Genomic DNA, 24,593 nt, shown 5'->3' on the forward strand with positions numbered 1-24,593 from the left:
CCCCTTTCCCTGGGAATCTACAGATAGGTAATATTCGAATGTTGTCAGTCCCTGAAATCATGAAGCACGTGGGAACTTTATTTTTTTACGATTCATTATACGATTCAACCGAAAGGGGATCTAAAATCTTTCGCTTGTGAACCTAGGGGTCTCAGTCCCACGCTCCGCAACACTTTCTATATTGATAGCATCAACTTATAATTAGTAGGAAAGTGTAATATAATACACAATATTTTATAAAATAAAGTAAAAGGACAGTAACTTTGTGTAACACCGACACTAAATCGCATTTTAGGTTTCACATTAAAATTGTGTTATATGTGGGTTTATGCTAACATGTAACAATGTAGCAATAACCGATATCTGGTGAATGAAATTTTTGCGAATGTTTCACTTTGTGAACCCAAAAATCTTTATCAGTCGAAAAATTTAGTGAAAATTTCGACCACTTCAATTTTATTCCAAATCGCTTTGGTTAAAATTGCAGCTGAAAATAATTGAGAAGGTGTACTAGCTCGTGTTATTTTTTATTCTGTTTCTGAAAGGTTTTTTGTATCAAAATGAATATGTAAAATCTTTCACTTAAACCGCAAACAAAAGAGACTGTTTCCTTTTGTGTTTTTGGCACCAGCTCGCAACCACCAAAGCCTTTTGGTTTCGTACCTATAGTTATAAGCAATTTCAAAACAAATACGAAAGCAAAAGATAAGCGCACTTACTGTACCCTCAATCTTACTGCACCAAACCAGACAATATGTGAACCATGCGAAGAATTGTTGTGAAGAATTGAATGATTTAGATTTAGCTGAGGCAGGGGAAGGTCAGGGCAAATGTCGATGTGTTAGCATGCTCCGACGTTATTAAAATATTCTTTCAGGAATAATTAAAAGGGGTCAGAATGGGGCAATTGCGCTTGAATAAAAGTTTGGGTGGGTGTTAAGTGGTTGTTTTCAGGCGGTTAAGGCGGGAAATGAAAATATTGTTTCAACAAAATGCAGATAAACACGACACGTTTTAAAGGTTGCCATGGAAACCAATTTGATCGGTACAGTAATATGAAAATAAATGAGACTGACTATTAAGGAAATACAGACCGTCCTTGTGGAATTTAAAAACAGTATAAATAACAGACCACTAACTTAATTATATCCCGGAGACGTGGAGCAATGTTTAAAACCTAATCATTTGCTACATGGTCTGCGTATGCAAAACTGACCAACTAAAGACAGAAAACCAAAAGACAAAACTCCATCGAATTTCACCCCCGCCCCCCTAACGTCAAGATCGATTTTAGCAGTTAATATAAAAAACTTTCCACAATAGTAGATCAATTTTGGAATCGCTGGAGAACTGGATCACTTGCCGGAATTACGTCATCAGTATCAGTGGTGAGAACACCCGGCTTTAATTCCCTTAAGCGCCCTATAAATTGCCCTAACCTGATTGAAACTGTAAGTGTTAATAACAACTACAAACCTAATCCCGTAATAGAAAATTTAGAAGAAGGTGAAATGAACGGGGGAACGAGAAATCGATGAAAAGCAGCAAAGTTAGCAGCGCTATGAATTAGATTTTTAAAGACACTGTTTACAACTGTATATAGACTTGTTTTTTGGTCATTAAATTTTTTGTGTTGAGTTTTTTTCGTGTGGAGAAATGTAAAATATTTTGTCTGAACAAGGTTATGTTATGTTAGGTTGTGTGAACAGGTATACTTTTACATGAGATCTTTTTGTATATATTTTGAGTGAGTCTAGTAATTCATCTGATAGAGATAAAACCGTTCTTGAACTGCTTAGGAAAATGCTTAGCTCACCCTCTTTAATAACGGAGATGTATTATTTAGGTGACTACATTGCCTATGGATCATACAAGACTTCATTACATTATACAATTCAGCATCCTTGTTTAGATTCAGGTTCTGTGCACCAATCAAGGAGTCAATATCATTAGCATTTGTCATTGAAACTCATTGTGCATAAGTATAACCATGTGAACATGCGGTTAACCTTTTTTCTGAAAATTCACTTACATCTACATGTGCTCACAACTCAAACATCCTTTTTGCATCTAGATATGCTCTACCAGAAACAAATTGCTAAGGTAACAATTTATCAAAAAATTCCTGGTCGTTTTGGGTTAAAAGTAAAAGCTAAAAACAAATCTGGCTCACTTTCTCTCAAACTGAAGGTATTGTATTAAGATACAATTGATGCATGTGACGCAGCAAGACTACAACATTACCTGCACGTAGGGTTACGTTGCTCTGCAACAATTTTTAAAGTAATCTAATAGGATTTTCAAAATAACTTGAGCCAGGATTAAATAATCCAGATAATATGATTTTCATTGCTAAACTAATCAAATATTTGAACTGTTTGGTTATTTTCAAATTATCAACAAGATTTATATAACGGAATTTATTTGCAAATTTTTTATTTGCAATTTTATTTAGATGTATTGTATGTAATTTAAAAAAAATAGCTATGGCTTAAAAATACAGTTTTTTACTAGGAGACCTAAGCTTTAACATTTCAGAAAATTAAATGAATTTGCCTCACATTTCTTGGGTAATGTATCCATTTTCTACGGTATTGGAGACCATGGGTTTTCTGGGTATTCTTGGAAGAACTTTTATTTGTAAAACTTACAAAACATTTTTCGCGCATAAGGTGGTTAATTTATGAACTTTTGCTAAAAGAAATAGAAAATAGCATTTATTTGCTATCGATTGAGCTTGCTAATTTGTTGTTTTGCATTCTTTATGAATCTAAATGTAAATTTTGTTATACTTTACATAAATCTATCCTTTCTTTTATTTTAAATTTTCAATATTGCTCTACTATGGTTGATATTAAAAACAGCTTATTAAGAACGGAATTTTGCTAAGCTTAAAAAAAACTCATCAAGAAAATGTTAGTTTTTCTGCCAAAGTCTACAGACATTTTCCGACCAATACAGTAGTGCAGCTACACTTTCATAAAACTTGCATTTTTAACCCATTGCTCTCTGACGTCAATGATAGTTTGACTACTTGTTAACATTATTGCTATAAATCCAGATTGTAACCACAACACCTAATACAATCTAAGTTTGAATTAATTAAGGGAAACTTTGGTTACGGAATAGAAAAGTGCCTATAAAGCACTTTTTAGAAATTGTGTTCATAATTTTTTTAATGTGCGCGAATCCTTTAAAAATGACCTTACTGTTTTAAAATAAAACTTATTTTTAAACTTGTTCGGTTTATGCGTATCCCAGCCAAGCTAACAATTCTTGTGAAAAAAAAATGGTAAAAAAACAACACAAAAATAGCAGTCTAAGCAATTAAAACATATTTTCATTCCAGAATTCTCTCTGATTAAGAAAGACAAGATAATGTGGCGCTTCGCTTCAAAATTATATCCAAGACAAGAATAATCTCACAACCCTTTTTGTACAAACTGAGTATCAACAATGTGAAAACTTCCCTTGTTTTATTTTGTTTATGCTTTACAAGTACCAGTAAATTATTCTCCTGTGTGAAAGATGGTAGTTTCAATACCAATAAAATTTATGTGTAGTTTATGTTTTTGTTAGAAAGAAGACTTCTTTACGTTTTAAATTATGGCTTTATTTATACCTTCATCCCCTCAACAAGAGGAGATCAAATATTTACAAACACCAAGAAACAAAAACGATTAATAATACACTGTACATTAACTTGCCAATTCACAAGAATTTTCTTTAGTTCTGTAATTGTGCAGATAAATGATCACATTATTAATAATTAATTATTTTCAACAAAAAGACGAAGGAAAAATATGAAATTAGAAAGATGAATTTCAAGTTTGGAAAAACCGCTTTTTTTAAAAACATAAACGTAAAAATCATTAAAATTAACTATTTTAAAATAACTATTTCGTTTTTAAAAAGAATTTTAGACTGTTGAAACTCCTTGTAAACAAATACAAATCTAGCTTCTCAAAAAAAAAAAAAAAAAAATAACAAACAACCGTTGTAGCTTGGTAAAACTGGCAAAACCAACTGAACATAAAATAATAATTTGAAATGGTGAAAGAATAAGTTTTTGTACCTATTGTACCGTTCAACAAAGTAGTACTGTTATCAACACTCAAAAACTAACAATGTAAGTACTGCTACACTAGACTGGTCCCCTTCCCTGCATCACTAGTCTCGGTAGTAACAACGGGGATAAAAAAGGAACCTAACTTAAAGTTCTCCCGGCTAAAGCCGTAAAACAAAAGGCACTGATAAGTTTCAACTAGACATGGTATGCTTCATAAAACCCTCCTTTGAATATAATCGTTTTAAATGATATTTTACAGTTGGATATTTTTTTCTGGACCTTTCTAGGAAAATTAAGCACTTTAGATTTGCTACGTTATGTAGTCTATTTTCACAGAGATTGCAATGAAATTTTTGTACCCCAAAAACGCATTTAATAAATGTGTCAATTTTATAAAAGGAGAAAGGTAATATTTCTATATCTGTGTTTTGTGTGCGGACGAGTATAAGTCGTTCTATTGACACACAAAATAACAACTACGATATGTTTTGTTGACTTTGTTGACTTTGCAGCTGTTTCAGTAGTCTATTGTAACTGTATATTGTTGGTCTATGACGAAAACAGCCGTGGTACGTATATACAAAACTGTTAATGCTATCTATTTTTATTTATTTTTTTGCAACAGGCGAAAAAAGCAGAATAAAAAGAGGGAGTTTTTTGTAAAAAAAACTCTATCGATGTCCCTCGAGCTAACAGTATAAAGAAGATTAAAACATTTTGAAAAAAAAATCATGTAAAAATAACAATAAGTATTGTTACGTCGATGATCTATTGAGCACGACCATATGTGAACAATCACAACTTGAGCGTAGGAAGTAAATAAATAATTAAAAGCCTTGTTATTAGTAATTTAGCTGTAGCTAAAATAACAAGTAAGAAACGGAAATATGCGTTTAAAATGTATTGTTATAATAATCGTGGTTTTAGCTCTTTTGATCAATTAGGCAGAAAAACATGTTATGGGTATAAATTGTACACTTTATACTATATACTTTACGTTTCAAAACCAAGGCTAGATGTTGTGAGGTGACTGGTCAGGATTTTATTTTATTGGTTCTCTACGATTTGATTTGCACGAGGAATTTTTAATGATCATTTATTAAGCTCGTGTAAAAGTTGGCTGGATTGAGGATAATTTAAAGAGTTAAGCTGTGATAAAGAGTGTATATAGGTGAATCTCTACCATGATATATCCGAGTGTCCATTCTCAACAAGATATGTTTCACCTTGATTTCACCTTCACCTCCGATCATGGCGGGCAAGTATAATCTGTGCGGATAATATTGCAGTAAACTAATTGCGCATCACTAACATACTGCATGTTGATCCGCGTTCCATAGGAATAAGAGCTGTAAAAGAACACAATGCACTTCGTGCGTTAATATGATAGTGATGCGTGCAGATAGTTTATGTGGATGCCGTGTATATATAGGTGCTTATTTATCACGGTACATCTTTTCTTGCAAAAGAGAAAAAGACAAAAAAGCTTTAATTACGACGTAGGGAGTGCCCAACCATACATTATTAATATATTCTTTATTAGAAATAAATAAATGCTAATAGGCACTTTCGGGAGTTTTAAAGATGTAAGAGTGTATAATTTTCTTGTTTTCAAAATGTCTGGGCCATTTGAAATTTAACGAGGGGTCAAACTTCCTTCTACGATAAATATTTCAAAAGTTATGACTATTTTAGTATGCGTAATTGGTAGCAAAAATTAGAAAAAATAAGTGCATTCCACGTAGAACATTTTTGGCATCAAAACGACTGTTTTTAAACTCATTTTGAGACCTTTGCTACATGTACAATAACTTTGGTATAACTAAACATTATAGAATAAAAATTTTAGGGTTGGTAGAATTTATGATAAGAAAAACATTTCTAATTTTTTTTTAAATCTGACGTCATTTTGCCGCTATTTTTACCTTTTCCATATATGGGAAAATATACATAACATTGGTAAAATAACGGTAAAAACTAACTTGAAAATAAAAAGTAATCCTATCCCGTCACTAGAAATAAGTCACTATAAATGTCACTAGAACTTAAAAGAAAAAATCCTACAAAATTATCACGTATACGATGTCTATTTTACAGGCCAGACTGTTAACAGAGAAAGATGGGGATAAAACTAAAAAGAAACCAGTGATAAAAAAGGCATTGGCGAAGTTGCATTAAATTAATAAAAAAGCAGGACTGTGATAAAACAGTATATAATTAAAATTACAAAAAATACCACGTGATAAGGTGTGTATTTTACAGAACAGACTGTTAAATAGAAAAAGACAGGGGTAAAACAAAAAAGAAACCAGTTTTAACCCTATTTGGTATGGTCTTTTTTGGCCCTTGTAAGTATAGTATAAAGTGCCCGCAGGCTATAACTTTTGTCCAGTTTGGTTTTAAGTGACAAAACTTGGCACAAAGAAGCATCAATATGTTGTGACTTAATTAGTTACAAAATGTTTAGGTTGACATGTCATCATAGGAAGTGATGGCACAATCGTTGAAGAAAATATAACTCTCCTTTTTGTATTTTTTTTTGATACTATTTACAGTACTATTCATTAAAAAGTACTATGAGAATGTAAGATTAAAGACAAAAGATTTCTCTAAGGAGAAAATAGAAATCGATCAGAATTCAAATTTTCAAGTATTTTCTTTGAAAAATCTATATTTGAGAACCTTGTAAGTGTAAGTAGCTGTCATGGAATAAAACTTGGTAATATCTATTGGCACTCAGTAGCTACCCAATAAAGAGAATTTGGATTGACGTGGGAGAAAATAACCTATGACGTCATCATATGACAATAAAAATAAAGAAATAGGAAATTACAAATATAGTGGTCTGTAAATTACCAATATTCTGGTCCGCAAATTACACAGTATGTATGTCAACATTGTATAATGACTTTTTGTCACTGTCACGTACATAATCTTATGTTCATACAACTGGTTTGTTTAAAAAGCATTTATTTTTAGCACTGCAGTAAAAAAGTTGATATGACCACTTGTCAAAGAGAAAAGAGTGGCATTGACAGGACAATTTTTAGAAATATTTTTTATTTATTTTTTGAAAGTCCAATAAAAGTTAGGAAAAGTCACAAAATTCTATATAATTTCATCCAGTATATAAAAAGTTATTACACTTTGAAAATGCCGCGGGCAGAGATGGGCAAAAATCCAGAAAAAAAAAATTTAAAAAATCATAAAATTAAGCTAAATAAAAACTTTAATGTAAAGCCATTGACATAATATAAGCATTTTATAGTCATGCCAGAAATACCATTGTTTTTACAAAGTATATAAACACGTTTAACTGTACAACCACTGCATTCAGATGTTTGGCCAAGATATCTTGAAGTCAAATTCTAGTTAGTAATAAAAAAAAAGCATATAAGCAGAGCGGCATATTTCAAAGAACAAAATCTCAGAACAAAGTCTCTTACAGTCTACAAATGCCAATACAAAACTTGTTTATATTAAAATTAAATGGACTAAAATAGACTAGACTTTTTCCCATTTAGAAATTATATATCAACAAAACTAATGTATACCATGTGAACATAAACTAGTATATATACCGAATTAACGAGAGAATAAGCAAACTACAGCAATATCAAATCTTCCTTTTCAAAATCCAAAAGCAATGGAAATTTCCAAACGTTATCGGGTTCAGAAGCGTACAGCACACAATACTCAGATCTTTTAACATTCTTAGCAATCTTACTTAAGCTCATAACTTTTCCCACTTCCCTCCTCTCTAAGTCGATGACGAATATCCTTTCCAACAAGTAGGTTTGGATCTGCTAGAAATTCTTTCAGAAAATTACGTTTTTGTTGCATAGTTATTCGTGTTATTGAGACTTTTCCACTAAAGTTGCAGAAAACACTAAAAAACACTAAAAAAGCTGTGAAAACTAGCTAGACATACCTTAGCAACCAAAGTAATTATAGTGGTAAAATAGCAAACACAAAGCTTAACTAGCTAGAATATAACCCCAAATACCTATAGTCGCTAAAATCTTTCTTTTAATATCTATCACTATCTAGCTAAACTATAAATATATGTAACTCTAAACATTGAACATCTCTTATTGTGAACAGTCTTTGTAGCTGTTGTTTAGCTCTGTCTGCCAGGAGGGGTCCAAAAGTGTCAACGAAAAAATGTGAAATCCGACAGCTTTTCCTTTTTCTAACTAATTATTAATTTGATAAGAACAATTCTACATACTTTAAACTTTACGAATTGATATGATAGAAGTTTAAATAACACATACAATACAAAAATATCGCATACTTAAAATTCAAAATCCTGTAACCCTTCAACGTTAACAGCTACAAACTTCTATCATCAATCAAAACAGACGTCGGACTATTCTGCACAAAGAGGTGCCTATCGAAGAATGCCTAATAAGGAAAAACATAGTCGTGAAAATAACTTTGGATGGGCGCATACGTGTAAAATCTCGGAAAAATCTGTCTACAGAATGTGTAAGTTCACTTTGGCAAAAAAAATCTACGGCTTTTGATCACGTGACTAAACAGACTAATATATTCTTGCCACTGTACATTTCTTCCGGTTAAGAGAAACCATCTGCTTCTTTCTTTGGAGGTTTCTTGTGAATATATATATAGCTATGTTGACTAAGATTTCGTTAGTCTTTTCATCAATTGAAACTATTAAAGAAAACAGAGGTAATCTTTTAAATCAATTATACAATTTCTACCCATTACATAAAATAAATGGCATACGGAAAAAGTGGGTCCCGAGATCCCGGGACTGTACAGGGTAGGACCTTTGAAACTGCAAAAAACCTCTCCGACTCTTAAGAAAGTACGTCGTTAAAATGAGCAAGAAACTACATCGTTGAGCAACGATATGTAAATATTTCTAAGACCACAATAATATCTCGACATATGCAAAAGGTGAGACCAGGTGTATGAATCTATAGCTGTGCAAAACGGTATGTAAATACCACAAAGCTTTTTAAATGTATTTCACCAAATTCATGTGACTGCTTTGGTGCTGAAATTGTTAGAGTTTTGTTACAGACAGTAGACCCATGGTGTTTTCCCTTACCATCGGAAAATCGAAAGAGTAATTCCTTTTAATAGTGTCGAATCAAAAAAATCTTAGTTAACTAGGTTAAGATTTTTTAAATTTCAACTCAAAGGCCATGCCTAACAAGCAACGGAAAGCCATTGTTATCTACTCAGAAGTGCAAAAGAAAATGTTCCGTATGCCAAAAAAAAAATCGATGGAAATAGTACAATTCCTACCAAAAAATTATGCACCCAAAAAGTTTATTAGGGAAAAGCTGATCTTGTTTTTCAGCCTGGAATGAAAAAGTAAGAAGTATACCTTAACTGGATAAAAGAAGAAAAGTGGTGGGTAATCTAAAAAGTTATCATTTAATATGTACTTCTCAAATCAATGATCCGTAATTTGCATAGGTGGGAACTTAAGATTTACCAATGTTCATTAATGTAATTCTGTATCAATTCAGCATCCGACAGTGATTTTTTCTGCTGCTTCATTCTAACATATTTACAATTTGAAAAATGTTTCAGGTGCATAATTTCTTCTTTACGAGCATGCAAAAGCTGTAATCTCTAGCGCTACTAATAATTAATATTTTCTAGCTGAATCTGCAAGAAAAATATGGTCGAGATTACGCAAATCTTCCTGGCAATTATTGTAATAATTTCGGTCGCTTTAAACAGCGGAACATGTTATCTGCTCATGCGGATCAAGAAAAAGAGCGCATACATTGTGTTTTGCAACCATTTAGCAATATGTGATTTGCTTCGAGCGTTGTGTGGCTACATCCCCTCTGTGGTTAACCGTGTAAGCAGCAATGGACCTACTTAACTCTGTATTGGATCTGCATTGGTGGTCGGACAGATGGCAATAACGTCTATTTCTATAATAAGTGTTCTATTAATGTTCCGAACCTACGATCTTGTTAAAAAAACATCGTGTGACCATCCACGGTTACTTAAAATTAACTTCTTTGCACTTTTAGCATGGGGATACGCCTCATTTTGGGCATTTAGTCCTATATTTGGATGGTCTCGTTACGTTCTTGAACCTACTGGAAGATGGTGCTCACTGGATTAGACTTTAAAAACGGTAAATGCAAAATCATATATTTATTCATTAATCACATTTTGTTTCATTTTGCCTGTAATAATTCACGCAATATCGTTTTTAATCGCAAAAAGAACCATAAAAAGACTAACAGGTTACTCTTCCACCATCTATGGTCGCTACAATGTAATAACCGTAAAGGCGAAACGAGGAGAACAGAAAAGTTTAGCGTTATGGTTTATCATGTTTGGTTCTTTCATCATGGCATGGACACCTTATACCCTAATTGGATTACTTTCGCAACACATAGCATTACCTATGTGGTTTATGAATGCTTCTGCTTTATTAGCAAAAAGTTAAACTGCAATCAACCCGTTAATATATTGTTGCAAGGCAAAATTTCAAAGCAAAAGATTTTTGAAAGAGTTTCTAAGAACCTCACCATCTCTTAAAAATCACCGTTGCAGAAATGAGGTGTAACATTGAGCACTGTGTAAATTTAGATTATGTTATCTACTTGTTTAGAATAAAAAAGTATATATCAGTTATAGCGACAGTTAGATATTTCTGAATGGAAATCGTAGAGATTTTAACGGAAAAGCTTTCGAATGCAGCATTGCAGCATTGATGATGACTGACTGAATTTCATTTAAGCTTATGGTTGTACCGCCAAAAATTTACTCGTCATCCGTGAAATTAAGTTACCGCCACAATTGTAATAAGTTGCTAATATGGAAGCAAGAAAATAAAAAAACTAAGCGTTTCAAGAAGCTGGAGATTGCAAGGACGTTTAAAAAACGTGCCAAAGACAACCCTATTTGATCCAGGGTTTTCAAACATACTATGACCGGTGTGGAGGAGGGGGAGGGGGGAGTTGGTGGAATCCGGTCCCTCTCAATAACTTTTCATAGGATTGTTAAAATTGAATCAAATTTGGCACACTTATAGTACGTCATAAAAGGAACAACTTATGTTCCAGATCGAATTTTTGCATTCTGCTTGAAGTTTCTGAAAACTAAATAAAAGTAATTCAACATTTAATCAGGAAATCGGATTATACAATTGTCCAATTTATGAGGAATGATTCTTCTTAATAGAACAAAGTCGTGTTGCAAGTTTCAAGTTCTAAGGATAATCCTAAGAGGAGTTATTAAATTTTTAGGGGTATTTTCGAGTAATGGCCAATATCAAGGCCTCTGAAAGGTATAGGACCTAAAAATGTGGGATGCAGGTGTCTAATAGGTAAATATTGAAACTCAGTACGTTTTATAGCCATATAACATAGTAATAAGGAGTTATTAAAAAAAAATCAGAGGACGGAATTCACCCCTCTCCCCCCAGACCGAATAGGGTTAAAGGCGTTTTCCTAAAGCCTCCGTTAGACGACAATGTGTTGTTTTGACGCATTGAATACGCCTAGTCCTAATAGAAGAAATGCTAGATGTTTTATAGACGTTTTTATGAAACAGCTTAAAATGAGTTTGTATTATATAAATGTACCAACGTCGCCAAATGCACCGACCTCAACACGTAAATGTGATTGAAGCATGTTGTCTTTCTTAAAAAAGTTTCACGTTATCGTGTTCTCCTGTACTGTGATTGGTTTATGCTATTTTTTACTTTCTAACAACTAGCCAGTGCAATTTGTATTTATTTTTTTAATTATACCTTGCGGAAAGCTGATTCCTTTTCTTTGATTGGCTGAAATAAAGTGTAACATGATAACTGTGCCTTTTTGTGAAACTAGTCGATAAGGCCCGTGGGAAAATCCACTTAGGCAGAAGAATAATGGAAAAAAATAAGTTGTTTTGGGTTTTTTTGCTGACGTCACCAGTGCATGAATAAAAAAACGCTCGTTTATCCGTTTTCTGTAATGTGCAGGGCTTAAAACGCGATGAGAAAAATGTATAGTATCATGTGCTGTTGACGAACGAAAATATAAAGGTTTAAAAATATTGCTGCCGTCAGCAAAGTCCCTACTAAAACCGTAAAAATTTTTTAGAAATTTGCATACCTGTTGCATTCATCGGATAGATCTTGAGTCACTGATCATTGAAATGTATAGGATCATGTAATTACGGAAATATTGTGGTTTAAAGGTTTTTTGATGACGTCATAAACCTGTGTATTCCGAAACTGATTCGGGGACCCAGGTTTGGGAAACTTACCCAAGTTGGTCCCAGATGGTTCCTAGTTATTCGCATGGTGAAAAGTGACTGACGTCACCATCTTGTTTCCTAGTTATTAGGCCTCAAATTTTAAGGTCACTGTAATGGCTTCATTAATTTAAAGTAAGATATTGACGTTGAAGTAGTGATATTGCATTCGCGCCGTAATGTCAGAATATTAAAGATTTGAGAAATAAACTTTTCGACTACATCAAAGGAAAATGAACACATCCACTCTGCCTGTTACAGACACACACAGTCCCTGTATTATTATAACAGATTAAATTCTAAAAACTCACAAGGCAAAACTTAACAAATATGTTTTACTATCATAGTTATCCATGCATTATAATTAGTACAATAGACGTTTAGTAGCTACGGAATTCATTGCTCAGAAGAAATAAAAAAAACGTTTTAAATTGTAACCATCTATACATTCCTAAATATTTTCTGCATTACGCCTTTTTTCACAGTAAAGAGTGCACTCGAAATCTTCACCACACGAATGCTGTGCAGGGCGTAGCAGCCTCAGGATTGGTTGAATAAACTTTAAAAATTATATACAACGCATTTTCAACACATTTGTCACAATTTTTTGAGTTTTTCTTTCTATGAAAGTTCCTTCATAACTATTTTATTTACGATGATATTTCAACATGTCTGGACTGTGCCATTTTCAAATCTAAACTTTGAATATATTGAATATAAATATATAACAAATTATTAACAAACTACAAATCTTATTGTTTTTAAAAATTCCAATGTTGCCTTTACTAGCAAGCCTAACTCTGGTAATACTTGAATTGTCTGATTTATCTTTTGTAATAGCCAAAATATATAGCGCAGAATATGCAGTAAAGCAGAGGATGGATTAATCGAGACCAATGATCAATCTTTTGTGCATTAAAATGTTTTAATTCGGAATGCTGTGGAGAATGTTCCTCTTCAACTGGTTGTGCAGTTATTGTATTTTCGTTTTGAACATCTGACTTAAATGTTTTGTTTATAAAGCCTGATGGTTTGGTCTTCTCTTTCTCTGTTGATTGTTGCTAAAGAATAAACAAGTAACATAAATCCTTTCATGGGCGAGTTGGTTGAAAACGTGTTGCTTGTTTATTCACCTTAGTTCTTATATATCAAAATAAAAACAGAAAAAGCTCTTAAATAATGGAATACAATGCCTTTTTAAACAACTGCATATTTTCCAAAATAATTTTGGATGGAATGGAATTCATTATGCAAATGGTTTACATTACCTGAGTTTTTCTTTTTTCTAAAGCCAACACAACTAAATACTCCACGACAGCAAGCAACACAAATAAAATGTTGATCAACAAAAACAACTGCATAGCTGTTACATATTCAACTTTCACAATCTGTTCTGTAACACTCTGCAGTATGACAACATTGGTCAATAAAGTAGTGACAATGAGTGCTACACGAGCTGGCACAGCAGATGGTGGGATCCAGAAGGAACCAAAGTTAAACACCATCAGCACAACAGTGGGAGCGTACATACGATAAAAATAAAACGCAAAGGTTCTGTCAACGACGAAGGTTAACACTAAATTGTTGTAATTCTCTGTAACATCTAAAAAGAAAAATTGTATCTTTTTACATATTGACTTCTAAAACTTTTAATAAGAGACAATGTGGATGCAGATAATCCTATGTAATAAAATTTGTTTTTTTTAATTGAATTCAATTTTTCAGAGGAACGAAAGGCCTTGTTAAATTCACCCAAACTATAACAAAAACTCGTGAGCTTATGCGCAGAAAAAGCGACTAATGGAAACCAGTCGCAATTTCATGGTTCTCATTCTAAGATCAGTCGTATGCAACGTTTTTATAGAATATGGGTCAGAAACTTTGTTCTAGATAAAGAAACATCGAGAAACAGAGACAATAAAAGAAGAGGGAAAAAAAGCGAGGTGTCAAAATATTGTTTCGAAAATAAAAAAATGTTTGAAATTGAGTGCATTCAAGGTACGCTGTATTGTATCTCGGAAAGGCAATTTTACTGGCTGCTAATTCGTATAAAGTATTTTAAATTATTATCATTTGAAATCATTGCCAAATATTTTGCACAAAGATAAGACTGCTGCACCTTTACAAAAAAGAAAAAAAGAAAGATTTTAATATTGTACAAACTGATTAAGCTATAATTTGTTCTTGTAATGAAATCTCTATATGCAAACGTTGTATACTTCTTAACATGGAACTTGTTAGAACTTTTCTAAATTGACGGTCACCGCTGGTTTATAAATTTTAATAACATGACCTAAAATAAATGAAACTTCTACTTTTATTTGATTAAAGGGGTACAAAACGAGCTATTCACTTTTTTTATAGTGTCTTACACGAAAGTCGAACTTATGGCGGGAAAAGGTAAGCCATGAGAACCAAAACAACATCATAAATCATCTTAGATATCATATTAACGCTTAAATATGACTGAAGACGACAGAAAAGTATCTTAAAAATATTTGGCATCAATGGTATTTATTCTGTATAAGCACTTACCTTGCTTTTAAATCAAGTTTTCTAGTAAAAGAAACTTTACACTTTATTGATCTAGCTAGCTATTTTCTTCTTTATTCTGCACAGAAACATACTAAGTTATTGCATATAAAGCCAGTTAAAGCAACAACAATGACTTCAACATCTTTCTAGAGGTATTAATTGCCTTCTTAAGGCTTTTTAGCGTAACATTTTTACAAATACAATCACTCGTGTTGTCTTACTTCCTCATCAAAACAAACTTTCGTTCTTACTGTTATATAGTATATATTTTGCAGACTGTATCTTATTTAACTGCCAAAAAAAAAAATAAAAAAGGAGAAATTCATAAAGTAATTATTCATTAACAGGTTTTCTATATTCTTGCAATAAAGTGGGTATAGTTCTTGTACCTTGACCTTCTAAGCCGTCAGTTATTTCACAATGTGCCTCAGAATATGCGAGGATGAAGAGAGATCTTACTTGAAACGTTTTGTAGCCCACTTAACAATGCAGGAAAGTGTTAAAGATCAAGAAGAGCTACTAACTATTTATAAGGTAACTCTTCAGATAACTTGTAGATTCGATATTATCAAGCACGTATCCTTCCAGGTCGGCGTTTTCTTTGATGATTGGTGTTTTATGCCACACAAGTTCCATATCTTTTGACTTGTAACTAACTGAAATAAAAAAATCTTCTATTTATACATTCTATGTCGGTGTGCTCTGAAGATCAGATCAGAAGTTTTAAGGAGGCACGGTACTCCGTTAAATATGACTGTTATGTAAAAGGGCGTGGGTATTGTTACTCGATTGTAAACTTTCGCAAATCTGAATTATGCCACAATTTTGTCTATTAGGATCGATGAATCTAATCGCTTGTTGCAGCTTACTAAAAAATATTTTACAACAATTGTAAAATTACTGACACTTATGGCTTCCTCCAAGAATCTGTGAAAATATTACAGTTGCAAGAAGGAATGTTTGGGAGAGCATAATGAAGTTCTACAAGCAATCTTTTGATATGAAGATACTTACAACTTTCCATATAGAAAGGACATTTCTGCGTATCCATTGGGAACTCTTTAAGGTCCATTGGACATGAACAAATCGCTTTCATCCTAAGGAAAATCAAATACTGCAAATGATAAAAAAAGGTAAATTTCAGGATGTATAATTCTAATTTGGGACTTTTTTTAAAAGTCCAAAAATGTCTAGTCTATTTATAAACATATCCGTAATTTTTTTTCTAGTTTCTTAATTTTCATAATTATTATTTTATAGGAATAATAAATATGATGTGCAAAATAATGAATTGGCTAATTTTTTGGCTGCATTTTAAATATATGGTTAGATAAAGAAATAGCTTTCCAGTCTTCATTCTTTCCTTGAAAACCGTTTTTTACCTTTGCGAAACATAAACGTCTCCGTTTGGACTTAACACCGTACGCACAGATGTGACAAATCGCTCAATCTTCTTTGCGTTAGTTACAGCACCATCAGGAATCCAGATGAAATCAGCTGGTGGCTTTGTGTAAGTGATGGCTCCAATTGAGGTGTTGAATTTTAATCTCGGATCGTTCCACCACGAACGATGGAACGATGGTAATATCCAATTTCATACGTCTAAAAATAAATTACTCCATTTACGTAAACCAGGACAGACATAAAACATAATTTGGGAAAAAATGTAATGTCATTTCTTTTGTTTAATCGCAGCCACTAGAATACTTACAAATGTTTTTTCGTCTACTGGCCCAAGATACAATAAGTGAATTTGTGTGGTTACACGAACTGTGTCTTCTAAAAATAATAAAGAAGGTTTTATTTAAAAACAGTTATATACCGTGCTACCATAACCTGAATAAATATGAATAAATAATATGTGCAAGTTAATGCTGCCTTTGGTCTAACTGAATTTTACCAATTCCTAATTTACGGCTAAACACTCAAATTGAATTTGAACAAGTGCTACCCCAGAAAATGAGACTTTTTCTTTCTTTATATAAAATTTTCAGCTTTATCGCAGAATTTTTGCACTTCGCGGAAAAAACATTTGCGTACAAATTTAGAGTTTTTTGTATCATTATTCTAAAAACACAGGCTCCGGAAACGTGATTGGCTGATGCTTATTAGATGATTATTTCATGGCAAGAGTTTCATGCAAGAATGAAAGCTATTCTAATTAACATTTATTAATCATTTTTCTATCTAACCTCAGGAAATTTAATTAGTTTCTTTATCTCACAAAGAAGATACCAATCGCGAAACATTGATTTATTCACTGTGGTTTTTAGAGTTGCCAGTATTTTCATCCATACCATAATACTCGCTGTCTGTAATATACTTTCAAAACCGGGGGTTTTATGATCGAAAACGCCTTCACATAGTATCAAGCCCCGTCATATTAAATCTCATTTCTCCGTGCTAACAGGCGGCCAAGGATACACTAAATATCTATGTGAGAAACATGCCCGGCAAGCGTTCCCCGGTGGAATATTCCGATTAACTAACGACTTGAGTAATAAAAAAACCTAACCAAGGCACTCATCATGCTGGGATTTTCAATGTATTAAAGAAAACCTTTTATGCGTTTTAATTGTACACCTGCGAACGGTCGTTACTTAACTCGTCTCAACTTCTAAATACAGGAGTCACAGTTTGAAAGAATTCTACTACGTATTTCAAGACACTAACGTTGAGTATTCAAACTATTTTAAAAAAAAGTTGGTAGGAACCTGAAGAACGAAAAATCGAAGAAATGGAGATCATTGCTCTAATTAAACATTATTTTATTTTTGGACCTTTTTGTGAATGGGGAAATAAATTGAAAATATTGCTCCATATAAATTGAATTCAAGAAAATATAATAGCATGCTTTCTCATGTGCAAAATTAAATATTAAAATTTGAAGGGCCTAGTATTATTATCTGTTACAAACTTTTTTATAAATTGAAGAAATAGGTAAATTGGTCCAAATCTTGTCAGTTAAGGCAAACTTACCATTAAGTTTAGGACGAATTCTTTTATCATATTTTCCAGTAGCTATCCTTTCATCGATTATATGAAAGTTCTGAGCTACTAAATGGTGCATCAATCCAAAGAAAAACCATGTCTTTAATAGCAGTAAATACATTTGTTCAGCCTAGATTAATCTATCATAGATAAACACAATCAAATATGTAGCTTATACCAAACAGAAGACACAAATACATTAAAAAAAACGTCGGTGTTTAAGTCAAGTAGATATACATTACGTTACCACTTCTTAACTATAACTTGAATAGTATAAAGCAAACCTTTACGTCTGCTAACGCGATTAAGAACGACTAAAGCATTCTTCAGAATAATTATTATTAACATTCCATTGTATTATTTTTCGAGATTATGAGTATTTCTTTTTTCAAATTTTTCAATTTTGTGAATTATGGCTCGTTTTCTTTTCATTGGATTAACTATGGGGGTTAAAGATAAAACGTTGCGTGACTGCAAGAACAGGAAACGTAATGCAAACATGCTTTTGTTGTTTTTGACAAATTTAATAAGTATTTAGATGCATAATTAAATGCATAAATTTCACTGGATAGTTTCTTGAAAGTTAGACCGTATGATTAGAGAGCGCTTTTCCTCTCCTTCCATAGTTTCTTATGAATGACACTTATCCTTGAAACAGTAAGTGCCCTAATATCGATCATCAATTTGTTTCTTCGCCAAAGGGCAGCTCCGCCAAGACGCGCAATTTTATAAGGACTTGGAGTTTTTGTTCCTGCAATTTGGAGGATTTTGATGAGTAAGACTATAAAATTGGTTAGCGTTGTTCGTTAACATGTGCTTTAACAAAAAGACAGCAAAACAAAAAAACAACAAAAGCAAAAACAAAAACAAAAAAAACAGTTTACCATTTGATCAATTTTGTTATGCGAGTGATCAACTAGTATTCTTAATCATTTTTGATAAGCTTATTTGATAATAAGAATATCGTGAGCAAAAGGAAAGCAATAATTAGCATTATCATGCACCTCAGGCGGGAGCGGGTGACAGAATATTTTTGGATATTCGTTGCAGTTGTTAGCCGAGAGTCGAATATCTCAGCAGATATCCGATATCGAATATCTGCTCGAGATATTCGATAGTCTCTCCGGCACTTATATTTCGTTTATATATATAGTTCCTTTAAAAAATTACACGCAAGTCAGTCAGATGGAGAGTTTAAACTAATTAAATATAAAAAAGTTATCAAACAAAGGATGTATTATATCGCACTCCATCTTTTATTGTTCTCGATAGTAGTACACAAAGGATAAGCGATCAGATGGAGAGCTAAAAATAACTGAAGCGCGAACGTTTTAAAACAACAAGAAACAAGAACAACGAAAAAGACAAAATCAAAAACAAAACAAAATAAAATAAAATATGGAGAGGTTCGCCACTTTAGATAATAGTTCCTTTCCAATGGTGCATAACAGATATTCAGCGCGGTAAAATCGGATATCGTAATTATTAAGTCTCGCTTTGTTTATATTCGACTCCGCTGCGCGTCGTCCAATATCACAAGCTCGACTGAATAATTACGGATATCCGATTTTACATTGCTGAATATCTGCTTATAATTTCTTGATTTCTTGATTACATGAGATTAACTCTCTCAAAAGATCAGCGTAGTTAGAAAATACATTGAAAGTGCGGTAGATAATAGACCAGAAAATTGTTCTCTGAATAGACAAGTGAGAAAACAATGGTTAACAAAAGTGGTTATATATCAACTAAAAATGCTATCAGTTGAAAGCAGAAAATGTATATCCTACATTCACATATCCATAGATATTCCAGGCTTTGGCATTCAACAGTTCGTAAACAATTTATGCAGAGTTCAGTTTTTTCACATGCAACAGTACAACGATTGCCCTTCTTTCTTCAACAGTTATCGTGAGGAAAGCTTATAGATACCTTATAGGGGGTTTTAGTCAGGGAAAACTTTCACCGAGGATATTTTTACTTGAGATATTTAAGAACCCAATCGACTTAAGACTTTCTAGATCTCCTGAATTGATCAAAGAAGCTTTGTATTTCAGAAACTTTAGACATTTTTAGAAGATAAGTAACAAAATAACAAGTTTTCACTTTTGTATTTTCGTTTAAATTCGTCCAGTCAAATTTTCACTGGGGAAAGTATTTGTCATCTGCTAAAAATTTCATCAGTTTTACAGACGAAATTGCTGCGTAGGTTATGATATTTACGCATTTGCAAACTAAAGAGATTTTTAGGACAAGAATTGATATTGCAATTTGATTTGGAGAAAGCTCCAGCTTATTCCGTAATATGTTTTATAAATACAAACCATATTTATTAAATTATTAACGGTGGCAATAGGCCTAGATTGCTTGGAAATAATTAAATTCAATATATATTGCTATTAATCTACTAGTTCAAATGTAAATATTAAATTTTGTGTCCCGCTAAGTGCCTTCATGACGAAGTGCATAAGATGTCCCGATATGTGGGCGATATGCCGGGGCTTGTTGTAAAATATTTAAAGCTGTTTTAACAAGTGTTGCTACAATACAAATGTTACTTTTACCAATGACAACCATTTCATACCAGATATAACATATTTTGATTAACGGTTTTGATTTTTTGGCGAGCTACTTCGTGTCCCGCTAAGTGCCTCAAATTACAAAGTCTGTTGTAACGAAATTTGCTACATAGCGGGACATCGTCTAAGCTATGAAAACGTGTTAATTAGCCTAAACTACGCTGTTTCAGCCTTAAACATTTAGCGGGACAAAAAATGTCCCGCTAAATGAACGTGTCCCGCTAAGTGTTCCAAAATACACATGCATGTCCCGTTAAGTGCTCAGGTGTGAAAATAACAACAACAACAACAACAACAACAACAACAACCTAAAAAACAGAAGGTAAATTAGAAAAGAAATGTCAGTTATGTTTTTTACGCTTCTTACAACAGTGGAATGAGATAAAAACAAGAAATTAAAGAATAAGTTAATCAGTGTCATGGCAACCCGTGAAATGCAAAACAATAATAACATAAACGCGGGAAAAGTGTTAATCAATTTCCTCCTAATCTTGATATACTATTTTTGTGTTTGCCAACTAAAGATTTACCGGCCTTCTTTTATGGTCGCGTTTCTGACATGAAAGTATTTTTATTTTTTGTTAACCGTCTGGATTTTCATGCGGGCCAATACGGGTTTTTAGGCATTTTGATTGGCTTAGCGCTCTTGACGACGGGCCGATATTTTGCGGTATTGCCCGTCGTTAAGAAAAATGGTAGCTTAAAATGTAAACAAGCACGAAAAACAAGTTTTAAGAAGCATTGGAAATGATTATATATCTAACTCCTACAATACATTTATCGATAAAAACATTTTCATAGTACAGAAACAACAACAATGTCAAGTTTAACAGTTAAAATAACCATATTCAGCAACATTCCGTCTGGATGCTTCTTCAACATGGCTAGTTAAATAGCTACACTGTCCATAAAAAACGATGATCTGATAAACAGTTTTATTAAAAATACTAAATACAGGGCGACGAAATCATAACAAATACGTCTCCTCTCATTTTCAGATTCGTTCCTTCAGCTTTGTGGTTACCGAGTCAATATAAAACTCGTTGAAGCCCATGTTATTCTTGGCTAGCTAGCTAGTTAAAAACATTACTTCAATATTCGTTGTAACTATATTTTAGCTGCGCATTCAACTTTACACATTATTCTGTACGTGTCGAACATCGTAATGTTTTATTCTATAGGGACTTTCGAATTCTAAATAGAATGTTTGTTTTTAGACAGGACTGTTTCGAATTTTGACCTCAAGTGTTAACAAAAGTAGTGCTAGTGAATTATATTATTATAAGAACACTAAACCAAAATTCTTATTTTATATTTTTATCTAACTTAGACGGTTAACAAATACAATAATAACCGATTACCCCGTGCTCTACCGAAAATATCGCCATCAGTCATTGCACCGACCTCGCAAGCTCGGTCAACACTTAGACCTCGGGCGATATTTTGCGGTACAGCCCGGGGTAATCGGTTATTATTGTATTAATATCACTCACCCTAGATAAAAATATTACATTGCTAGTGAAGTCACAGAGATTATACATGACGTCATAACAACGAGAAAGTTTCTTATTTTGACGATAAAATATAATGAACCGTTTTTCAAGAAAGTTTATTTTTTATAGCTGTAAACACCTGTGTAATACCGCATTCAAAGACTTCGCATTCGGTATTTTCTGTTTGCTTCCAATCTGCTCTGTGTTTTATCCACCCCAACTGTATATATCCGTCGCAACACCTTGGTATCTATCTAGCATCCAACATACACCACGTAATTATGTACAACGACAGACACTTTCGAAATTCTTTAATTAAAAGCCCCCCCAATAAAAGTTAAGAAAGTAACGAAATGCTCAGGGGGCTTTTTGCCCTATTTCCCCGTACTAAAAGGGTTAAAAATGGGATCAGTTATGGTGCATTTGTAGAGCGCAATTTCTTTTTCATAAAGATATGTCAAAGTGGTTCAATTTAAAATAATGATTTGATTGCAATGTCAACCTAAGCAGAAAAGAAAAAACAGAATTTGGTAAAATAATGTTTTTCGTGTCCGTTCTGTTTGCCAAATGTTTCTAGCTTTGTAAATCCACTTAGAGAAATAGGAAAAGCGTTATGTGAAGCTAACATAGGCTGAGAGATTGACCTGATTAGTAGGACCTTTGATTTTTCACTTAGTTCTAAGTTTATTTTTGCATTTTGCTTTGCAAGATCTTTCATTCAAATAAGCTGCCACAACCTCGAAATTTGAGAGTATTGACAACCTTGTGGGAAAAAGTCATGCGAGTTAACACTTCGCAGATAAACATACCGAACATGACTACCGAATTCTAATATTTCGATCGAAATTATAATTTTTGGTGTAAATAATATGTTAATAAAGAATATACATAAAGGTTTTGATACCTTAGTATTTAACACAGTCGAGGCTACAAACACAAAAATTGCTTCACTGAAATTTTTTTCGACTTATGTATGTATGTATGTATGTATGTATGTATGTATGTATGTATGTATGTATGTATGTATGTATGTATGTATGTATGTATGTATGTATGTATGTATGTATGTATGTATGTATGTATGTATGTATGTATGTATGTATGTATGTATGTATGTATGTATGTATGTATGTATGTATGTATGTATGTATGTATGTATGTATGTATGTATGTATGTATGTATGTATGTATGTATGTATGTATGTATGTATGTATGTATGTATGTATGTATGTATGTGTGTATGTATGTATGTATGTATGTATGTATGTATGTATGTATGTATGTATGTATGTATGTATGTATGTATGTATGTATGTATGTATGTATGTATGTATGTATGTATGTATGTATGTATGTATGTATGTATGTATGTATGTATGTATGTATGTATGTATGTATGTATGTATGTATGTATGTATGTATGTATGTATGTATGTATGTATGTATGTATGTATGTATGTATGTATGTATGTATGTATGTATGTATGTATGTATGTATGTATGTATGTATGTATGTATGTATGTATGTATGTATGTATGTATGTATGTATGTATGTATGTATGTATGTATGTATGTATGTATGTATGTATGTATGTATGTATGTATGTATGTATGTATGTATGTATGTATGTATGGAGTCACACGCACAAACAACCAGTAGTAACAGACATCAAAGTGCTTTTAAGATTTACAACTCTCTGAAATCGAACTTATGCAAAAAACTCTCAATTTCCTTTTTTATTTTTTTAACATCTATCAACAGTTGATGGTGTTTAGAGTCTCACGTTCTTTGTTTTGGGTTGTCACTATAAAATATATACGGTATATTTTTCTCAGCTATTTCTAAATTGTCATTGTATTATAAGTTTTGATTTGAAATTTATCAGATGTAGTATGCAACTTTATGTTATGCAGTCAAAAACTCTTTGCAATTCGTATAACCCTGTACATTAGCTTCCCAAGTGCTGCAAGTATGATGGTTCGAGCTTGACTTGAACTCACGATCTTTCGCTTGTCGGCTGCGCTATCGATCAGGTGCTATCTCCTTAGTACACGAAGTAGAAAAGGAAAGGATAATACATCCTTGCAACATATATACTGTACAGACCTACCTTCTCTTACAAAGAGTTAGTATTACTTTTTTCGAAAATTCTTCGCAGCATGGAATTTATTTCTGTTAAAAAAAGTATACTTGAAACTACCTATACAACTTCTTTCTTAACCATATTTAATACCTCTTCTATTCCTGCACATACCTAAAACTCTACTACGTACATTACTGTAAATAAACAAAAGTATAGAATAGCAGATGTTCGATTGCTGCACGTGCACTAAACTTTAGAAGTTGTTTATATTGTAAACGTAAACAAAAAGTAAACAGCTGTTAATATCGGCACGTATACACTTAATTTTTGAAGTTGTTGTTGCCTTTGTATTTACTGGTTACATGCATAATAAACTAACGAGCCAAAATGTATATACTTTTATTGAAATTAACTCTTGTCCTTATTAATTAAGTCCTTGTCCACAGTTTCGAACTTCCTTTTCGCGAACTGATAGATTTTTCTTTAATTACTTTTTACCTCTAAGCTATAGGCATAATAAGGCCAAATTATGTACAAGAAAGAATGTTGTACTATAATTGTAAGTCAAGTGATACCAAAGACTGTCGGTGTTG

At 32.6% G+C, this 24,593-nt stretch overlaps 1 protein-coding gene across 1 annotated transcript; it reads right to left on the reverse strand.

The window, feature by feature from the left end:
* Nucleotides 1-12,633: 12,633 nt before the first annotated feature.
* Nucleotides 12,634-16,429, reverse strand: LOC130649254 (gamma-aminobutyric acid receptor subunit rho-3-like). The gene is made up of 5 exons (XM_057455508.1): nucleotides 16,234-16,429; nucleotides 15,866-15,948; nucleotides 15,376-15,507; nucleotides 13,585-13,919; nucleotides 12,634-13,377 (listed from the first exon to the last, which is right to left on the reverse strand). The coding sequence occupies exons 2-5, from the start codon at nucleotides 15,945-15,947 to the stop codon at nucleotides 13,141-13,143; spliced, it is 786 nt and encodes a 261-aa protein (XP_057311491.1). The 5' UTR covers nucleotide 15,948; nucleotides 16,234-16,429; the 3' UTR covers nucleotides 12,634-13,140.
* Between the last annotated feature and the right edge of the window lie 8,164 nt (nucleotides 16,430-24,593).

The sequence above is a fragment of the Hydractinia symbiolongicarpus genome, chromosome 7 (assembly GCF_029227915.1).
Source record: "Hydractinia symbiolongicarpus strain clone_291-10 chromosome 7, HSymV2.1, whole genome shotgun sequence".
In the NCBI taxonomy this organism is placed as follows: domain Eukaryota; kingdom Metazoa; phylum Cnidaria; class Hydrozoa; order Anthoathecata; family Hydractiniidae; genus Hydractinia; species Hydractinia symbiolongicarpus.

What these genes read in the sequence shown, in the direction of transcription:
- LOC130649254 (XM_057455508.1), bottom strand. Translation starts at nt 15,947, where the DNA reads ATGAAAGCGATTTGTTCATGTCCAATGGACCTTAAAGAGTTCCCAATG. An exon ending in GAAGAGTTACCTTATAAATA is followed by an intron (nt 13,920 to 15,375) that starts GTTAGTAGCTCT and finishes TTTTCTTTTTAG; the next exon opens with ATGTTACAGAGAATTACAAC. An exon ending in TAGAAAAAAGAAAAACTCAG is followed by an intron (nt 13,378 to 13,584) that starts GTAATGTAAACC and finishes TTTATTCTTTAG; the next exon opens with CAACAATCAACAGAGAAAGA.